At 40.5% G+C, this 22,252-nt stretch overlaps 1 protein-coding gene and 1 long non-coding RNA gene across 6 annotated transcripts in view; one reads left to right on the forward strand and one right to left on the reverse strand.

Moving 5' to 3' along the window:
* Positions 1 to 6,178, reverse strand: part of LOC147247428 (uncharacterized) — a 35,099-nt gene extending 28,921 nt beyond the window's left edge. For both annotated transcript variants that reach the window (XR_015109343.1, XR_015109344.1), the window contains exons 1-2: positions 6,099 to 6,178; positions 5,897 to 6,007 (exon numbers count right to left, since the gene is read on the reverse strand). This is a non-coding gene — a long non-coding RNA (uncharacterized LOC147247428). The remainder of the gene's footprint in view (positions 1 to 5,896; positions 6,008 to 6,098) is intronic.
* Positions 1 to 22,252, forward strand: part of LOC147247427 (cGMP-dependent protein kinase 1) — a 94,625-nt gene that overhangs the window by 67,948 nt on the left and 4,425 nt on the right. For all 4 annotated transcript variants that reach the window (XM_086179745.1, XM_086179746.1, XM_086179744.1 and 1 more), the window contains exons 6-10: positions 3,465 to 3,542; positions 4,951 to 5,045; positions 13,318 to 13,383; positions 16,304 to 16,378; positions 21,500 to 21,596. In XM_086179745.1, the coding sequence (XP_086035871.1) occupies positions 3,465 to 3,542; positions 4,951 to 5,045; positions 13,318 to 13,383; positions 16,304 to 16,378; positions 21,500 to 21,596 (411 nt within the window). The remainder of the gene's footprint in view (positions 1 to 3,464; positions 3,543 to 4,950; positions 5,046 to 13,317; positions 13,384 to 16,303; positions 16,379 to 21,499; positions 21,597 to 22,252) is intronic.

A 22,252-nucleotide genomic window follows, 5' to 3' on the forward strand; every position in this document is an offset into this window, starting at 1 on the left:
GTGTACATGAACAGACATAAATATTTTCTTTTGTGTGTCCTTGAGCTCTGCTCCTTTTTGAGGGTTGCACTAAGAGAATCAAGAGTACATATATACATACATACACACAGTATATATATATATATATATATATATATATATATATATATATATATATATATATATATATATATATATACACAGTATGTGTATATATATATATATGTATATTCTGTGTATATGTATGTATATACTGTATATATATATATAAATAAATATCCAATATTCTATTTCATATAAACTTCAGTCTGAAAAAGCAGTCGCTATATTGGGCTTGACGAAAGCTCCATGCCCACTGTGACAGGCTACCAGCAGTGATTGTGCGTCAGATCTCAACTCTATAATACAAAGCGCAAAGATGCAAGGAGGCACTGCTGCATCATGGTAACAACTAAACCAGCCCTGATAGACAGAATGGAGGGCAGAATAATGACATATTCACCCACAGGAGGGAGAAATGAGATAACGCATAGAATAACCCCTGAATGAAGATGGGATTAATGGCATCCTGTTCGAGGTGTGGATAAAATGTCATGCCTGACTATCGAGACATCTGCCGATTATCACACATAAAACTGAATGAGTGGGGGGGGGGGGCAAACATATTACACGGATAGATATGGATGAGAGGGCACTATGTCATGGTGCAAATGCCCGTCACTGCCATCTTCCTACAGAGAAGTATGGATGTAGATAAGAGTTAACTCCCTTCACGCTGACACATGAAATGAAAGCCTGAGCTATATTGTCAGTCTGCAAAAGAGCCAGTGCACATATGATGGCATCGTAGAACCAGTGACACAGGAATAACGCTGTTAGGACAGCACCACAGCCCTCGAGGGCTCTCTATAAAGAATGAAAGGATGGTGTGTCTGCACATGAGAAGCTTCTTCTGCCTGGCTGAGGTGAGGTGAAATGATACCCTGGAGGGTAAAAACTCACAATGGAGGAGAGTTGCTAAAACTTTAGGTGCACACCGATACACAGGCAACACAGAGCCCAGCTGATCGCTAAGCCGTGGCTGATGTCAGCACAGAGAGGAACACAGCTTTAAGTGGAAATTAGCCTCAGAATTGAGCTGTGCAGCTGATACAATGCATCCCATGGGGTTCCATGACTTCCCGCAAACAGATGCATCACGGAACCAAGATGTGCTTGTGCCCTTAAGAGCCACCAGAAACCATTAGATCCTCCTCTAGACGCAAGTAATCAGGAACAGGAGAATGGCGTTCAGAGATCTCTGTACTGACAAAGATGGGAACATGTAAAATAAAAGAGCACAGAGCTCACATGGGCTATGTGCACATTTGAACACTTTGATGGCTCCCCAGCTGTCTGTGCAGCTGAACTGTGGCAATTGGGGAAATGGTCCAATAATCCAGCAGGGGGAAATGGGACCATCCAGCAGCTTATGGCTGATCTGTGCAGGAAACTGACCATGTGGGCAGCTGGAATGTGGGCGATGTTCACATGATGACTGCTGATGCCGAAGAAAGGAATGTGAGCAGAACTCTGGTCACGTAGTGGTTGTATTCTACAGGTCATGAGGGCACAATGGAAAATCTAAATTAAATATAACTGCAGAGAAAGCAGCTCAAAAATGTAATATTAGATTGTGTAATAATTCGTGTGGGCCATAGGTTAATGCAATGTGGCCATGCACCTTTCCTTTTGGCCTCTGGTGTACAAATATGCGACTGATCACAATCTGTTTGAACAGTACATTACAGTTTTTTTGTAATTTTTTTTTGAAAATAATGTTTTGCATCTTGGGGAAGTCAGCAATACTAAATCTCTGTTCTGTAGAGCATTATTGATGAGCTGAGTGTAATGACCATGACAACTTGTTACGATAATAATAATTATGTAGTAATAAAAATCATGATTGAGTATATTTCTTAAGGACTTCGTCTGAGAGAAAATTGTACAAACGTAATGACAACAACGCTGACATAACTCAGGAAGCAAAAAAAAAAATGCAGCCTAATAAATGATTGCAATTTTAAAAGTTTTGCTAACAAATCTAATTCTTGATTTCAGAGGGGAAAGTCTTGCTCTCCAAATTATTTGATTTCATTGCACGATAAGGCCACAAAAATAGATGAAGGTAACAAAAACTAACATAAATGATGAACCACAGCTGCCACAACAACAACACGAAGCCACAAACTGGCTGATTTATCAGATGTTCCTCACGACTGAACAGACATCCAGTTATTGTTGACATACACGGTGCATTTCTGTAAAGTTTTATAACAGCACATTACATAGAGAACCACCGCGTACCATTATGTGCAAATTATGCTTTTGTCAATATTATCAATACCTTCACTACGCAGGGACGCGTTGCTACTCTGTTGCGGTGGCTACAATTATCAGGGAATACATAAGTGCCTTTATGTTGAAGGACAAGAAGGAACGGGGGAAAGAAAACTGACAGGAGGAGGCAGGAAAATACAACAAAACAGAGTCAGAGGTTGAATTGAGATGCGTTCTCGCATTTTATCGTTTCTCCTTGCAGATGTGGTTCGGCTGGTGGTCACAACAGTAGTTCAAGTCATGACTTATCCTGTGCTATTTAAGCTCCTTCTGCTCTGTGTGTGGATTCGTTTGATCTACTGTAGCTTTACTTTCTGTCCTTGATATTTACCAAACAAGGATATTCTGGTATTATATCCTTTTCTTTTGTTGAAAATCTGGTGTACCACCAAATATACAGAACATTTCAGTAAATAAACCCACTATTTACTCTAAAACCCTAAAGCTTTTGAGTGATGCACAGCAAACATGAATCATAAACACCCTGCTTGGTGTGACGTACCTACCCCGGGTTAAAAGGGAGACAAGAATTAAAAAAAAACAACCTGGCAGATGTGTGAAGTCAGTGTGCGAATTATGTCGATGAGTCAGCAGGAGCTATTGAGCCTTTTCATCACCGTAGACTTGCGGTCCCAGATGAAGAATTGTGTGTGTTTTGGGAAATTCTGAAGTTGTATTGTGATGCATGTCGGCCTGCGCTCTGCGACAGTCTTTATTCGGACAGGACCGGATGGTTTTTAATTGCACGATGTATTTTCCCTCCAAGAAACTGTCCTTGGATCAAATGCATTCTTTACCAAGAGGGTTATTTCCAACAAGAGGTATGAATGTGTGAGCGAATGTCTTTTTTTCTGAGCTCAACACCTCTCTCCATCTCCGCTTCTTCTGTGTTGTCACAGCCATGCTTTACCTGTACAGGCCAGGTCTAAGAAAGAAACCATGAGATTCTCTGCAATGCCATTAATTTATTCATCATGTTCTTGTTTATTCATATTCAAGGTCGTAGAGCAGATCTAAGCAAGCGGTGGGTGGAAGAGAGAGGGACTCTCAACAGCTTGCCACTTGGTGGTATTAACAGGAAAAAGCATCTTGTCTTCTCTTAACAGACACATTATGAAGACGGAGAGTACATCATCAGACAGGGAGCCAGAGGAGACACCTTCTTCATCATCAGTAAGGGAAAGGTAAGAGGACACGCACCAAAACACTGAAAAGATTCAGAACTTTTGAAGTAAAGTGGTTGCTTTTTGTTTTGTTTTTGGGTTTTTTTTTGGGGGGGGGGGCGATTTTGGCATCATTCATCTGAGATGTGGGAGACAGACGCCTCTTTTCATCATCTCTCACAGTGTCAGTACAAGCTTCTGAGAAGAATGGAGTCACTTTCATTTCACCTTTCTGTCATCAACACTGCCTTTCACACAGACATCCTCCTCTCATCTGACATCAGCCGTGTTGTAGCGCTGTCGTGTCCCCGCATTGTTGTATGTTGAGAGCATGTTTATCCTCCTCCACCTTCCCCTTCCTCCCTCAGCTCTTTTCACTTCTCTTTATCCGCTTCCTGCTGCCGCTTTCACACCTCGCTCTTCCTCCTCCTCTGTCCACTACCCCTCCTCCTCCTCGTCCTCTTCCTCCTCCTCCTCCTTCTCCTCCTCACCATCGTGATGTACTTGTCAATAATAACATTCTCTCCAGCAAAGATGCCCAAAGGGGAAAATGTGTTGCTAACCAAATGAGTCGGACACATTTCCCTCCCAGTTCACACGTTCCAGGATGTGTTACTGTAAATGGTGAAGATTTATTTCTATCCATTTTCACTGTCCTTGACCCAAAATGGATGATCTACACATTGTTGCAGACATGAACACATTTCCAGCTGACCTTATCAAATTCTTTCCGCTTGCTTTTCTCTCACTTTGTCTCTATCTGGACAACAGACAGTGGACTTTGTCTAAAGGACATGCTACTAAATCGGTCACACACACAGCATCTGCCCTCCCTTTTTTATACCTTCCCTAAAATCTCTCCACTTCCTCTTTGTGCTGTTTATTTGTTTGCAGCCATCTGATCCTATTACATCATGCATATAAATGCTGTCACGCAGGTGTAGCCAGCAAACCCTCTGCTGCTACTAGATATGCTACTACACTTCCACCCAGCTGACTAATAAACACAGACAACACTTTTGCGTCTGTGTCCTCTAAAATCGAGTCATCACTTTGATTTTTCAAGTCTTAAGCGCAACCCGGTGCCATCACTCACATGTCATGTGGTTAATGAAGTGGTCGGCAGCATCTCCAAGATCCCACAGTCACCTGCTTGTTACACACAACCCAGAAATATATGTCACACCAGTTTGTCTCCCTCCTGTGTAACAGTGTGAATAGCCTGCCATCTTGAGACATCATTTACTTGTCACTTCCTTTCGGAATGACAGAGCTGTAAATGTTTATGAAATCTTTTCTACCTAATTGTCTCTCCTCATTTCTTCGACACATTTTTATCCTGTTTCACATCAACCCATTCTATTTTACTCTTGTCCCATCATCCTCCCCGTCACACTATCTGACTGTCCTCGTTCTATTCTCTCACCAGGTTAATGTGACCAGGGAGGACTTGCCCAACAGTGAGCCAGTCTATCTGCGCAGCCTCGGGAAAGGAGACTGGTTTGGAGAGAAAGCCCTGCAAGGGTAAGATTATTCTTAATAATGCTGCCTCTTTCAATTTAAATCCTCTGTTGTCCTGCTGGTTCTGTTTCTCACACTGTCACCCACTTTCCCTCTAATTTTCTCTCACAACCTGCATTTATCCTCTCTAATTTGCTATCAATCAGCCTCCAGCTCTTATCTTAACCTTATTTATTTCCGCCGCTCACTCTTCATGACGCCTTTGATAGGAGGTTTTGGAATGCTTCAAGCTGGGCACGCATTCCGCGACTTTACCGTTGCTTCAGTATATCTGACACACAAATTTTTATCACCAAAGCTTGTCATGTTTGAGCTGATCAGAAATGCTGAGGGTGTCACAGAAATCAAATCTTTTTAAGGGATTTGATATGAAATATGTTGAGGCAAGCTCTGACATGATTATGAGACCAATTTCCAAACAGATATTACACAGTATGAACAGCATGAATACAAGTACATAAACATGCAGAGTTCAGCTATTTTATATTAAGTCCCTCTTGCCCATACTCTTTTTTTTTGCCCAAATAACATGAAAACATAGAGATTCCTCATACCTTCTCCAAGTGAAACACATGCTATTTTTTCACGCAGCTTAATCTTTTCTGAATTAACATAAAGTGATATTTCACCCAAAATGTGTAATTTACTTTTAAAGTATCACTGGTAGGTCCCCCCCCCCCCTTCATGATTTTTTTGTCTGCAAAGAGCAACCATGTATTATTAGCTTGAAGCTAATAGAGAGCGACCACTAACAACAGCAAAATTACCGATGTCCATATACAAACTTGTCAATTCATCAACCAGTGTTATCCAAGAGTTTCATGATTCCCAAAATGGGATATGCATTGATTTACCCAAGGGTATATGCAGTTATATTTGGAGGGCACATCACAAAATCCGTCTTGCTCCACGAGGCTTGTTAATCAAAGGTAGAGTAGCTCACTCAGTTGGCGAATGTTCATTTCCTGCTAGACAGGAAAAATCAGGCTTTAGGCACCCAATATACAGCCGAATGTGCTCAAACATGGATGAATGATAGAAATAATCTCAACCCACAGCCATGGGTGTAGCAGTGGACAAAATATATCACTCAAAGACAGAGTTCTGACTGTTGAAACGTTTGTTTGGGGGCTTCTGGTATTGTGTCTGGCAGAGCTAGCATTCATGTTAGCGGTGCTAGCTTAGCTATTAGTCGCGCTAACAGCTGGAGATAGAGGGGCTACACAACAGGAGGTTGATTTGGTGTTTTGGCATTTGGTATGGTCTAAAAACTGTGACAACGCATGAAAAATTTCACTAGCTAGTAACAGTATTCCCAGTTGTTCATGGGAGGCCTAAACAGGAAGTGTTCTAGTTTGTTTCATTTTAGCTTTAGCAATGTGTTTGGGGGGACATTCTGGACAGTCTCGCTGTTCTTAGTTGGTCTCTTTTGAGTTTTAGTTGTTTTAGTTTAAGCTGAGTTATCTTTTAGTTCTATGCATTTTTAGTTGGTCTCTTATATTTAAGGTCTGAAACAGGCCGATGTCTCTTGTTTTCTGTGGTCAACAAGCAGTCATTCAGGTGAAAAAAATTCTATTTATAGTTTAAAAGCATCTAGCAGTGAGTAACTGAAAATAAATGATTTGGTGGAAACACTGCTTTAACTTCAAGCTTGCACATTCAGTCTTGATCTGACTTTTAACATTTGTGCGATAATAAATTGATACTTGTAACCCAGCAGCCAATGTCAATGGAGTTAAACAAGCATTCACAATCCCCATCATTACCAACACATGCACGCCTGTACCGGGAACTTGGGTTTGACGTAACCAGGCTGTATATTCTTGAGGGATCAAGTGATTCACAGCCATTGCAAACATTTGGTGTCATCTCACCTCCCAAACACTTTGTCTGAAAGACCAGTAAAGCATAATAAAAATATTTTTGTAGGACTCCGTCGTGGAGGACTTGATGCCCTCAAGTGCTATTTTTACTCGGCTCAGGGCTGTTTGCCTCCATGGACAACAGATTATACAGCAGAGGAAGGTAGAGATGGTTTTCAAAAATATGTCTGAGAGGTGAGATGGCATGGCGCGGAGGCAGAGTGGTCGTCTAGCAACTGAAGGGTCGCTGGTTCAATCCTCACTTCCGCCGGTGACCATGTTGAAGTATCCTTTAGCAAGATATTGAACCCCTAATTGCTCCTGATGGCTCTGCGATGGACTGACAACCCGTCCAGGGTGAACCCCGCCTCTTGCCCAATGTCAGCTGGGATAGGCTCCAGCCCCCCCCCGCCCCAGCAACCCTTTACAGAAAGCGATATAGAAAATGGATGGATGTCTGAGAGGACATACTCACTCTACATCTGACTGCAAACAAAATAAATGGAGATGTCGCCATCTTGTGGTCGGTGAATATGACACTTTAATGAAATCAGACCATACAATCACAGTGCAAGAGCTAAAAATAAGATAATCAAGTTGACACAAAGATTTGTGAAATAAAAGTCCAATCACACAACACTTTTTTTTTTTTTTTGTCAAATGAAATCCCTGGACATTAGATGATTGTGCAACAGCTGGGATTGCACAGATGGCTGGACCTTCCCCATAAACTACACCTAATAAGATATGAAAGATGACAGAGCATTAAAATGCATGCAGGACATGTGAGACACGGGGAAGCTTCATCTCTTGGCAGAGGGAGGAGTCGTTTGTCTCAAAACGTAATCCGATCCTGTTACACTAATGAGACGTAAAAACATGCTTTGTGATGAATGAGAGCGACAGAATGCTCTCATTTATAATGGATTTAGCAGCTGTGCTACTTCTGAAACGGATAAATTGGATCTCTTTCAGGAATTCATGTTGAAATTACTGATTAAAATCCTGACTGTGATACTGATGACTACCAATGATGTTGTATGTCGCGTTTACATTTAAATATATAGTGACGTCAATATGTTTGGTGCTTCCCAGAATACAAATTCAAGTAGAATTGTGAAAGGCTCTTGAATGCACCTTCAAGATACATTTTGTTTAACTGTGGAAACTGTATTGTTTCTACACCCCACAACAATAATTGCATCTCGCCTCAGCGCCTGCTTGGTATTGTCATCATTTATTCCATCGAACGCGTTTTGTCTTGGAGTGTCTTGAGTGGAAAAACCCCATTGAACTACAGCTTTGATGGTTATGTCTCACAAATTTAAATGATTGAGATGCTGGCCATCTTCAAATCAGGCTTTTGATCAGAGGGTGCTTCTGTAACCCCATCTTTCTAATTAGAAGTTAACTGTGTGTGTCCTTATGTATGAAACTCAATAGCCCCTACTCAAAGGTTACTCTGTCTATCTGGATTTGTTGCCTTTGATCTGTGACAATAACATATTTACAAATCAAAGTCTGTCCTAATTGTTTTTTCAGTGTGTTTATGAGTGCTGTGTGTGCGCACTAAAGAAGCACAAGTATCAGCTTACATGAGGTGTTTCTTTTTTTGTGTTTTTTGTAAAGCCATGAATGAACACAACAGTATGTCTCATCCCAACAGGAGAATATTGTTTGGACGTTGCCAGCAACATGTCAAATGTGAAGTATGAGCTCGCTGAGGTGTAGATCCATCAGCTCCAGAGAGAGTGAGCACTCTGACCTATTCTGTGTGGGTGTTCCAGCGCAAGACCAGAGCTTGTTAAAAAAAGTGTGATGTCACTGACAGATAGGTGATTGGTGCCGGGCCTAGGGCCACCGTCGGGCCAAAAACGGACCTAAATCAAATCACAGCAAAAGGCAGTGGTAGGGTGGGGGTGTTACCACAGACACACAGATAATGAAACCAAGCAAAAGTTAACTTTGACAGTTAGATCATCAGACGGCAACTTTTTGGAACACCGTGTTCTGACTGGTCTGTGAGCGTATACATTAACACAGTGATGCTCCACCATGTTGCACCAGAACCAACCCTTTTACTTGATGAACATGCAGACCTGCTACACTGCCAATAGAATCCGAGTTGAAGTAAACATTGCACAAGTTTAGAGAGGTCAGTCACAGCTTTACATTCCACCATTCACTGGTAATGTCAATCGCACATGCACATACATACACACACAAACCATTAAGTACAAAAAATATTTATAGGCAAAAAAAATCGCTCCAAAAATTGGTCTTTTTTAAATATGTTCTTTTTCTAATTATGCAGGGAATGACCTGATACTGTGTGTTGTGTCATATAATTCTTTTTTTTTAGCTGGGTGGGTGGGTGCGGGGGGGTCTTTGCACTAGCATGCTAACTAGCTTGCGAAATAGCTCACTAACTAGCTTGCGACCGAGCTCACTGCTTGCTAACTAGCGCACAAACATGTTACGCTACCAACCTTGTGCTCTCGTGTGGCTCATGTTCACTAATAGTTACAAAAAAATACAATTTTCATAGTTCTCTCACAAGACCATATGGTATTTTTGGTGAATGTGTTAAACCAGTCCAATTTTATTGTTCCTGTGTCTCACCTCAGCCCCCTCTCTTCTTTTACTGCTATTAGTGTATATAATTTTTCTAGTAAGCGTATTATGATTTCATTCAATATGCACAAACCTAAGTTTGAACCCACTCAGTCCTGGATTTTTTTGATTAATGGAAACATTTTCTTTCATTTTATGTAACTACTGCAATCACTTCATATCATCATAGAATATAATGTCTATAACAATTACAAAATATATTCCCTTTTTCAATTAATATACAGTGTTGTGTATAAGAATGTAGTTATGACCTTCACATCAAAGTTTCCAACGGGCCCATTTTTTTAATTTTAGGACTTGAACTGATGATGGTGGAGATGGAGAGAGGGATACAAACACCATCAAGCACCATGAGCCAGCTGCAACATTAATGCTGAATTCCCAAAATAGCTAACAGTCGTCTTCTGGCAGGCAGAGCTGTCAATTGCATGTCCGAGATGTGACAGCAAGTAAAAGGACAATTGTTTTTTTTTGGATGGGTCACCAAAATAGATTCTATACTTGAGAAATGTGGTCATGCTCTCATGGAAGACTCAAGGCTCCTCCTTATCATTTTTACATCGTTATTTTTGGCAACATAGAGCATGTGACTGCAGTCCTGTTTAAAGGCTGATGCTCAAATTCTGGATCTTAATGCACCATTAAGGAAATACGTGTAACCCCTGTAGACCTAATGCAACGTACTGCTTCTTCTACCTTTAAGCCCGATGCAACATTTGCATGCTTTTATGTTTTTTAATAAACAGAGAAGCCAAAGATCTAAAATGTTTTGGGGTTTTATTTCATGAATCTATTTGCTTCAGGATCGACAATGGCTTTTTCCGAAAACTCAGGGTTCAGGAGGTCATTTACAAATAGATTTTTTTTTTTTTTTTTTTTAGGTTGAAATGGGTTCAAGCAATTTGTTCTTAATAGCGTCAGAGGGTTTCATGCTATCATAGAAAAGAATAAATGTAGAAATGTACGGTATGCTTTGAAGAATGATCAAGTTATGCACAACTTCCAGTCCAACCGTTGAAGTTTCATACGCAGCCATATAAAGGAGATCCATGTAAAAACTTTCAGTCACCGAAATTAAGTACAAATAAGGTTGCAGCCACCTCTCGTTCTTGCCCCAGTGTTGAACCTACCCTGGCCCAGAGCTGCTCCTCTACTCTGAGCCTGCAAGCTTGTACGTTATTTCTATAATCCCTTTCCCAGGACACCAGATCACTGTCCAATTACCAGGTTAATTTCAACCATCTACTGGTAATCAACACCGCAGGCTCCCTCCTGTGTAACTCCAAAGGACATTCCAGACACGGCATGCTGCTGCTTTTAGTGAGTCTGTGCTCGTGTCTTTTTTTTTTTTTTCCAAGAACATTTCTTGTTACACCACAATTAACAAGTGCAGAGCCATCTGTGACTGAGTGGATGACTTAAGACATTGTGTGTACACTACTTAAGTAGTGTACACACGAGTCACTCCAACGGATATCATTTCGCCACAGAACGTGGAAGTATTAGCGTACTAAGTTGTTTTCCTCGGGTTCAGTCAGACAGTGAGGGACAGGTGTGGCAAGCTGCTCTCTTGTGTAAAACCCTTGAGGTCTCTTAACCATGATTCATGCTTATGTAACCATTATTTCAGTATAGCCCATGCTGTTCCGTGTCACCATGGTGAGTAAATGACACAAGTACTGTACACTTCCTTGCATGAGACAAATTAAGTCACGTAACAGATGGAGGAGCTCATTATCACAGGCCTTTATTGAGATATTTACACTTTAAAGAGAGTGAATAAAAATCTGCTCAGATGTGCTAAACTTGTCTGGCTTATTGAATTACATTCTAATAACTTCAACATTTTTGGTTGAATAATATATAAGAGAAGCATTTTTCAATACATACGGGACATGAATTAAAAATAAGGCTGCTCAAGTTAATCCACTGAGGAGGGAAATTTGGAAAAGTAGTGCGATAGCTTTTGAACTCTACAGCTGGTCACTAGCGAATTCACAGATGGCACAGTACAGTACGAGATTTTGCGCCTCAGCAGCACTGCAAATTAACTCAGCCTATAAAAATCCAAATTATTAAAGCTATGATTTGTAACTTTTTATTTCCCATTCCCATTTTGCTGGTGCAGAATTGGTGTTGATGTTTAATTTTTGTAATCAGAGAGACATAACGGTTCTCTTTTTTCTCAAAATAGCTAGTAAAACTGCTAGCTCACTAACTAGCTCGCTAACTAGCCCGCTAACTTTTTACTGTCACAGCTTCAGAATGTACCCTGGTTCATCTTCAGGAACAGTAGCAACAACAGAACAGATTTCCACCGTTGCGGGACAGGCGTCCTTTATATAGGTACCCTAGTTCCCTCTCTTCCTTTAGGGTTCTCCAATAAGGAAAAACACCACTTTTTATCCATGTTTTCCTGACTGTTGTTAGCTACAGTTTTATTTTAAATGATGCATTGAGTCTCGAGGCATTTATTTGACGCTTCGTCTTTAGTTTTAAAGCCATACTCTTAGCTGCACCCCCCCTCACTACTCTTGTTTCACCATTCAGCTCTGGCCGACCACTGGATAAAGTGCATCACCATAGGTGCCCTAGTAAGGAAAAGTATCACACGATATTTCTAATATTAATGTTAATTAATGCTGTCTTCCTTCTAGTGCTGTAGTAATTAAGACTGCAATTTGTTCTCTCTTAACTTTCCAAAGCACAAGTTTTGGTTATCAAATGCAGTAAGAACAATGACAAAACTACTTTGATAACCTCACACTGTATGTGTTAACAATTATCTAATAACAATAACTGATCATGTCATAACCATCGCATTCATCTCATCATCACCTTTGCTCTTCAGTATGTACTTGAGTTTGACATGTTTTTGTGGGCAAACAGAGGAACAGGTGCAGTCATGTTTGCCAGTGTTAAGAGCATGGATATGGGTTAGAGGGGTGAATGAAATGCTTGATGTGCCACACTAGCTGCAGGGTCCAAATCGTCATCTGATAATACTGCACTGTATATCCTACGCAGCGAACAAACACCCCCTTCCTCTGCTCCGCTCTACTCTGCAGTCGTCACCTTTCAAAACTTGTTGTTACCCCACCAGCTGTGACCTTTATTCAAAGTGGTCAAGTGGCGAGTGTGTGTGTGTGTGTGTGTATGAGTGCGAGGACGGAGTCTGTGCATGGAAGAGGGAAGGCAGAGGGAGTTGGCATAGCATGAGGAGGAATTGTCACCTCAGATCATTGAAATAGGTTGTCATACGTCTGAGTTCAGATCAGACCTGGACAGTGATTGTCACTGTTCACACATGAACTCTTTTCAAGTCTTTTTTTTGTTCGACAGTAGAAGATGATTTCGTCTTCTGAAAAGACTGGGCATGAAATGATCTGCTTATGGGATACCACCCGGAGAACATTCTGTCTTTTTATAATATTGTAGCCTGTATTAGATTGATTGACACCACTTTTGGATCCGAGATTTACACACGCGTTCTACCGACAAGCCTTTTTATCAGAGCTTTACTTCAGCTCATCACTTCAACCTTAGTGAGAGATGGATTCTTGGGATACGGACTCAGACGATTCCTGCGACTGGGGCAACTCCTCTGAAGAAGCATCCTCATCAGAGGAAGATGAACTTGATGTCAAATGCAATAAAGTGTAATGTCAATCAGTGGTTACAAGTGTTCCGACTTCCATCCTCACATCTGCTGCTGCATTTAAATGAATAATGATGATTCAACTGTTGTGGCTGATTATGTTGTGTCTTTCTTTCTCCAGAGAGGACATCAGGACAGCCAACGTCATCGCTGCAGAGGCTGTCACCTGCCTTGTCATTGATAGGGAGTGAGTATCAGTGCATCTTTTACACTGTGTGTTTATTCTTTAATTCATTTAAACATTGGTATGAAAGATCCTTGAATTACTGTTTTTGTTTCCTACATTGTGGCCTGTCAAGGTTATGTGAGCATTTTCTCACGATCAGCTGTAAATGTATTTCATTGACAACTGTTTTCAATCAACTGACAAAAACAACATGCGCTGTATTGCATATGCTCTAATTTTCATAAAAGACCTCTTTGTCATAACCTGAAGCCTACAGGCTTATTCAGCTCTCATTTGCATATAAATGTTTCCCAGAGAGCAACAAAAACAACAAAAAAAAATGAAGCTTTTATGCTCATTATGGAAGATGATGCCAGGAGGCCAGGTGTAAAATGCATCCCTAACCTTGAATTAACTTCGGTAAAAAAAAATTCAGATGTCTTCTAAATTTGCACAGGAATGACTAATAACAGCAATTTCCCTCTCTTCACTACTCTCAGCCCGACCAACTTTGTGTGTTTTCATCTTGAAAGAAGAAAATATCCGATAGCTATACTATCTAAGGGAACAGTTTGTCTGCAAAGTATCTCTGGTATTAAGTTGTGATGAGAATAGAGAAACGAGGACACAGAGAGGAGATGGTATCAGCTTACCCGGGCCTCCCTCTGGCCTCTGGGAGCTCGGCCGGCACAAATTGGCCCTCCTCAGATCTAGCAGGAGGGTGAGTGAGTGAGTCATCCAGCACAGGTGATTACCACCACCCGTCATACAAGTAGCTAATGTTGCCACAGCCCACGACATTATAGCTTTTTTTGTGTGTGTTTATGAGTGTTACTCATCCAGGCCCGGGTTGTCAGTAATTACACTTTTCTTCTCCTGCCTGTGTGCATGAATTCATGTTCTGTATGTCTGTGCGTGTGTGTCGAATTAAAATGGAAACAGCGCGGCTTCAGAGGTGAGATTAGGATAATTGCAGGAGCCACATGGCAGGAAAAGGAGGAGATACAGACAGTGTGAAAAAAGTCGGGGGGATAAAAACAAGCAGCGGGGAGTTAATGGCTCTGCGCAGTAGACAGTATAAGCAGCTAAACATTTAAAGAAAAGCTGCAAAACAGTCAGTTCACAAACATAATGGCTTCAACAGGAGGAAACACCAGCTGTATTCTGTCATGGGTGTAACTGCTTGATGAGTCTTGCATGAAAGATTCCTCACTTAGTTCTTGGTTGTTGTTTTTTTTAAATTGTTTGTATTTATTTTTAACATATGCAGCCAGTTACGAGGTCAATGGGTTGACAGTTACTTTCTCTATGTGGATCTCCCTGTGAGTGCAACTTAAAAGCATGTTACGTGAGCAGGTCTCCCTCAGTTACGAGCTGGTAAGAAACTTTTATGAGTCTCTGTAGACATAATAAAAACAAAAGACTTCAAATATTACCAGTAATAAAATTAACATGAAAATATTAGTTGTGCTTAAATTAAAAAGGCCGGAAATTAAGTTGGTTATTTTATTCTTTTGTGCTGAATGTCGTTATTGACTTTAGTAATCTGAGCTAACTATGATAACTAATACAGCTGCAACTTTGAATGACGTTTTTTAGAATTTAGAATTTATTTTGAGAACATAAGCAGCTTTAAAAATTGTCCATGATGCCAGTTTTATATATATTTATATATATATAAAAGTCAAGTCAATTTTATTTGTATAGCGCCAAATCACAACAAAAGTTATCTCTTGACACTTCACAGGTAGAGCAGGTCTAGTACTTCACTCCCTCAATGAATTTGAATCTGCTTTGACCGGTTGGGGGGAAAGAAAGCAGAAGGGCGGGGCAGAGACAAAGACAGATGATGGAGGAAGACAGATATGCAGAAGGAAAGAGAGGGACAGAGATAAAGAGAGAGAGAAAGGGAAGAGACTGATGGACAGACGGGGACGTGAACAGGGGGTGCTGAGGGTGGCAGTTTGAGCCTCTTCAGGTCTGTAGCCTCTTCTAGCAGCACCCGGGATCTGGGATGAGGGGAGCCCAAAGGCTCCGGAGAAGAAGCCTTCGGGCTTATCATTAAGATAAATGAGAACTTATTTAAATCCCAAATGGAGGAGGTTTCATGGAAGGAGGTGCTCAATCACCAGGATGCTTCATTAGCTTATCTTGCATTTATGTTTGATATATGTCTCCCACTTGTTTCAAATTCACAAAAAGTATAAAAATCTAAATCAATCCAGTTCATCCATGATATATATTAAGAAAATGTTTAAAGATATGTTCTACACCCCATTCCATTAGATATTGAAGTTTAACTGAACTTTTTGAGCATGAAATGAATTGTAAAACAACTAAAAAGGGCCTTTACGTCTATTCCATCTCAATTATCTGATGCTAATCTTTTTGATATGAAAAGAAATAGTTTCAGGCATTATTATTTTAACATATGACTTTTGGTATTTAAATTGGTTATTGGAATATTTGCAAGCCATGTTTGACTTCTAACATCTCCTGGGCAATGTTAAGAGCAAAATGAATACATAAAACCACGTTCTTGTATGTGTTTATATGTGCAAATCAACTAAAATAAGATCTGATTCAAAATATTATGGGGTTTTATAAATCTTTTGTAAGAGCCAGTAAATTTTTCTCTTACTGCATAGTGTGTTTTCTTTTCTATAATTAATTCATTAAAAATGTATGCCCAGCGTCTACTTTAGTCTCTGAAATCCCTCCTCTGCTACCACACCTATTCAGAGCAGCTCCGTCTTCTCCTTTGTTCTCCATGATTTTTTAGCGGCTCTAAAAGTAGATGGATGAATATTTCATTGTGACTGGCAGTGGTTGTTATGACAGTCTGGCCGGATATTGCACTAGCTTCCTATAAGAATTGCCTGCAGTATAGCAAACCGCTCTGTTCCTTCTAACCAAAAAACTCTTCATTCTTTCATTGCAGTTCATTCAAACACCTGATTGGAGGATTGGAGGATGTGTCCAGTAAAGGCCAGGAGGATGCTGATGCCAAAGCCAAGTAAGACTCCCCCAAAAAACGTTACTGTTGTATCTGATTTAACAAGCAGCCAATCTCAATATGCAAATATATCCTAGCGTAGCTTTATCCCTTTTGTTCTAACGGAATAAATATTTAACTTTCTCTTTCAATTAACTTTGTACCAAATGACGACTGCTCATTGTTGCAACATTTTATTAAAACCGTTCAGGAAGCACCCTTTTTTTTGTCTTTATATGAAATGACAATGTGAGAAGTAACAAGGAGGAAAGAAGAGACAATGACCTTCACCTCTAATTCTAAAGGAATTAATATGTACTCTATTGTCGCTATGGAAACAAGAGAATAGCACTACGGAAGGCACAGGGCACCTTTGCAAGGGTTTGGCATTCTTGGGTAAATGAAAGAGATATAATCTGATTCTTTTGCTCACTCTGCTATTTTATGAGTCCAAGTGAGGTGAAAGAAAAGTAATTGTAGAGGGAGCAGGGGCAGCTTAACGCCACTTCAAAACAAAGAGATGTGCATGGATGGATGGACTGATGAGGGACGAGATGATTCAGGCTAGCTTTTTGGCATTGGTTTTGATATCTACTGAGAGCATATTAGTGGTATTTAATTAGCAAGGAGCAGAGCATAACTTTATTCATTCTGCTGGACAGATGCAGAAAAAACTCAAGAGAGAAGAGGGGTATGGGCGGGGGGGTTTGTTGGCCTCTGGCATTTAGCACTGGGCAGTTGCCCCTCATGGCTCAATAGCTTTGATGATTACACTGCAGATGTGTGTGTGTGATTAAAATTGTGTGAATACTCGACCCCCCCTCCGTTGGGAAGCCAGTTGTTGGTGTATTTCATGCAAATGAGCAACAAATCACAATTTTGCATGGCCATTATTGTCAGCAACCCAACTCACTCTCCTTGTTCTCCCTAAAAGCTGTCACATTAAAGCCCCTTTTATCCTGATTAAGGTAGCTTCCTCTGCTGTGTGTGTGTCGTCTCACGCTGGCACTCCCCACCCAGCGGAGCACTTTAGTTCCTTGGTGAGGAAAAACCTGAGTCACGATCTCACTGTGATGGAAACTATCTTCAAAAGGGCAAAGCCAATAAGCATCATGGAGCGCTACTGTAACTGCACAGCAAACTGCAGCTGCTCTCTGCGAGCTTGACAAGTCTTTTCTTCTAAGACCTCGCTATACGGCGTATACACAGACCGTGTTTGATCCAGCTTTGCTCTGCAGATTCACACGACAAAACAGAGGATGGAAATACAGCCTTCGTTACCTGTTTCTACTCTCATAAATCTAAAAAATGATGTCAGAAGAAGTTCATTTTCATTGTAAATTTAGCTCATGAAAACAATCTTCAAGTCTGCAAATCCCCCCAAAAAGTCAATCATTGGATCCCAATTCACAGAAGTAGACAAATGCAGTTGCAGATGAATGCAAATTTTGCTGCGCATCAACATTTGATACCACTTTTATTCTTTATTTCATTTGCTTTCACTTTAATCATGGTATGACATGATAATACAATACTACATTACAGTTGCATGACTGTTACAGTCACCTTCACCTGTGACCAACAACATTTTTTCAAATCATCCTTGAGTCACAGCGGTTGTTTTTGGTAAATTTGGAAAAAATTCTGTCCTGGCAATCCTTAGCTATTGTGTTAACAAGAGTGAGATTGACGGGCCGCTACGGGAACATATTTCCTGGGGCCCGTCATTAAAAAAAACCTACATCTACGTTTATAAAACTTTCATATGGCCTTTCGACAGCACTTTTTTCAGTTAGTGCTTAATTTAGCTCAACTAAAAATAAAGGTCTTTATGACCAAAGATTGATAAGAAAATAATGACCCGCTGCTCAGGAAGTGCCATAACCGTTTGGCAGGAGTGCAATAAACCGAAATTACTGGAAAATAAAAGTGCCATTTAATGTGAGCCAGCGTTAAGGTCAGCGCTATCGTCAACTTCCTTCTCTTCCACTGAGCCAGGCTGAACCATGAAAAGTAAAAAGAAAAAAGAAAGTATACACACATATGCACACACACGTGCACACTCACATTCACACACTCACTTTAATCTGACTGATCTGAAAACTAAGGTTTTACCAATTTGGCACTCAGCTTTTGCACATAACGTCCCCAATTAACTGGCTTCAGTCTCTCTCTCTCTCTCTCTCTCTCTCTCTCTCTCTCTCTCTCTCTCTCTCTCAGACACACATACACACACACACATGAGGATTGAGTCATTTTTTATGATCTCATTTGCCCAGTGATACCCACTAGGGTGCTACTTGACCTACACTGGAACACTTGGTATTACAATGCTTGTGATAGATTAACAATTTTACAAGAGTAAATAACAATGTCTACATAACTGAAGTGATGTCAAAGTTCAAGTGTATTGTACATAGCCAGGGGCCAGCTTCAAACAGATAAAAAAAACCCAAACAAATCCCTTTAAAGTACTCAGAGAGCACATACCTCTCAGAGTCTTGTATCATCAAAATCTGTACAGAAATGTTCCTCCTAGCTGCTAAAAATAGGTCCTCCAAATTATGCATCACCAAGGAATTTGATGGAAATTCATCTCATGAGCAGAAATACTGCCAGGAGCTACTGTACATCCCGTTAATGTCCCAGAACAGCCCTCATGATCCCGGCCCTACAATGTGATCCGGATCACCTCTAGAAGTTCACTGCCTTGTAATATTACCTCTATGTTTCCATCAACATTTTTATATTAGTTTTTGAGATATCGTGCCAACATTACGGTTTTGCAGAGCTAATAAGATACAAAACAAAAAACAAACGAGCAGCTGTGTCACCTCCTCATGCCTTGGAACGACAGGATGCAGCACCCTGACAGCTATCTTCCTTCTTATTACTCCACAAATGGAGGGGCTCACCCATTAGGGTTAGTACATTTACCTGAAAGGGTTTTTGCAAGACAAATCAAGGCAAAGTTTAGACTGGCCTTACGTTTTAGGGCCATCCTGTTACTTGTTAATGTTGTTATTTATCTTAAGGTGGTTTTATGTTTCCATTCCCGCGATCATATACTTGTTTCTAACGTCTAATACTTCTAAGTGTTTTTACCAGACAAAAGAAAAATATTGTTGAACTCTTAAATTTATCAACTGGTCTCAAGTTTTTTTTTAGAATTGCCTGGCTGAAAAACGAGTTAACCTTGTTCACGGATACGTGTCGATTCTTCATTTAAAGCATTTAAAAAAAACCGTCATTCTGAGGTTTACTTTTTAAAAGTTTGTTTTTGTTTCTGTAACATTCTCTCTTGGAGTCCATACTTCTAATGGAGTAATTCTGACCTCTGCTGGCCAAATGCTGTAAAACCACTTTCAAAGATTTCATGATGTGAAAAAGATAACTTCAAACCTCGACCTTTTGTATCTTGACAGATTATAGGAAGCCCCAGAGTGGCAACAGAGAAAGGAATGTATAAAGATTTTGTGGTCATACAAAAATTATGGCCATTTTTTTTTTTTTTGTGGCCATGAAGACTTGTTCCCTTGATTCAATAAATCTTTGTGAACAACATATAACTCAATTTAGTTCATTTAAGGCCACCTGATTTAACTTGTTCCTTCCAGTTAGTTATTGTGAAGGTACAAGCTTTAACTTGCTCCTTCAGTTTTGTATTTTTTAAAGCCAAAAGATATGATTTGTTTGTATTTAATTAATTTGTGGGCGCAATATATCCTATGACCTGTTCCCTCAATTTAATTATTTTGAGACCACAAAATGTAACCTTTTCTCTCAAATTAGTTAATCTGAAGCCACAAACTACAATTTGTTCCCTTGCTTTAGTTATTTTGAGGCCATGAGATTTATAAATTGTTCCCTCAATGGGAACAACAAAATGGGAACACATTAAAACAACATTAAAAGTTATATCTTTCTCTCTTTGGCCACGCTAAGGCTCCGTAGTTAGACTCCATCTCTGCTTGTGTGTTTTATGGGCTCGTCTCTTTAAACAGACGGCTTCATGAGGCTTCCCAAACTGGGGCACCATTTTGAATTTGATACTTTGTCCTTTTCCTAAGCAGAGAGCATTTTGGGATTTGGAGTATTTTCTTGGCCTAGATAATAGTATCACCTGAGAATCATCTTACATGATACGAGAAGTGCTTACACACACACACGCGCACGCACGCACGCACGCACGCACGCAAATAAACAGTGACTGTCCGGGTAACCTGAGGTGTTTAGGAGAAACAGTCAGCTCAGTAACCCGTCAACACGTGCCATCTCTGGGCCTGCTGGCACGCAGCTCAGGGACGAGGATTTGTTGTTCTGCTGGACTGGGTAGTCATATTCCCTATCTGCATCTAAAAGCTCAATAAAACCATCAGCATTCTCCTTTAAAAAATAAAATAAGTTTCAAATTCAGAGTCACTTCTTTTTATGCAATTACAGCTAATGGCTCACTGAAAGAAAGATGATTAAATAAACAGGGTCCCATGTATGTTTTTGTTTGTCTCTGAAGGCTGTAGTGGTTTTGTGAGGGAGGTTCAGGTCGTAGTCTGTTCCGAGTGACCCAGAAAAGCTTGCGCAAGCCCAGATCCACCCTAAGCCCACTGATCCAGAGACCGAAGTAATGAAACTCTGGATCAAACAATAAGCTGAAAAGACGCAGTGTATCTGGGGAGAGGGGATGACCACGTGGAAATCTCTGCTGCCAGCATGTGCAGATCAGCGGTGCCATGCCAGTGTGTGTGTGTGTGTGTGTGGTTGTGTGTGTGTGGGTTGTTAGGTGGCAGAGCCAAAGCATGTCTTCAGAGACAGCTGAGAAGGGAGCACCTTGTCTGACAGATGTCTCATCTTTGTTCTTTCCTGTCAGAGACGGGGACAGTTTAGTCTACATTCAAAGAGGGGCCAAAGTACTTCGCCAGGGGACTTAAACACATCCTGTTCATATTCATACACTCGTCACTAACATCCTTGATAGATTACTATAAAGTAATCCTCTTAGATTTGCAAACAAATGTGCTCCAAGAGAAACAGATACTTGGTTTCAGTTTGTTGAAAGTGGATTATCTCTTCTTTCATCCTTTATCTTGTCTCTAATCCTGTTCCCTGATCCCCCCCCAACCCCTTTTTTTCCCGGAACCACAGGTATGAAGCAGAAAATGCATTTTTCTTCAATCTCAATCTGGCTGACTTCAACATCATCGACACTCTGGGGGTTGGTGGCTTTGGACGTGTTGAACTGGTAGGGGGCGCTGCACTTTGACAGTACAATGAATCCTTTTAGAGATAGTTTAAACAAAAAGTGTATTTTGGCTTTTGATCACTCTCAAATAGATGTCTCGAGATGTCACACCCCCCCCCCCGTCACCTCTTTGACACCTCAATGCAGAAAAAACAGCCGAGTTAGCATGAAGCTAATTGTAGTCCAAAATTGCCATCCATAAACAAGCGCAAAACTGTTCAAAAACACTAGATTACAAACTCTTAAGTGCATTATCCAGTTTAATCCCAGTCTTCTTTATCAGCTGCATTCTCACTAACACTTAATTTGATCAGAAACTCTTTGAACACTTGGATTTTGTAGCTCAAAGTGCTTGTGGATGACTGAGCATACGACTGGATCAAGAAGACATGGATTATACCAGATGACGCACGTGAGAGTTTTAAGACAGTTTTGCAGTAGCATCTAATTGATCTGGATTAGCTTCATGCTAATATACGCGGCTGGCTCTTTCTACATTCTTGACTTACAATGCAGTGGTGAAAAAGCCCAGGGCTAGTTCTGTACTTGTGAGTAATGAAAGGCAAACTAGACCATCTGGATGAAGTGTCGCTTCCACAGTCACACTTGATGTTATCCAACAAGTCAATGTGAAAGGGTTGAACTTTTATACTTGA

Source organism: Aulostomus chinensis, chromosome 16 (assembly GCF_037954235.1).
Source record: "Aulostomus chinensis isolate RoL2024-O1b breed Wild chromosome 16, RoL_Achi_v1.0, whole genome shotgun sequence".
Lineage (NCBI taxonomy): Eukaryota > Metazoa > Chordata > Actinopteri > Syngnathiformes > Aulostomidae > Aulostomus > Aulostomus chinensis.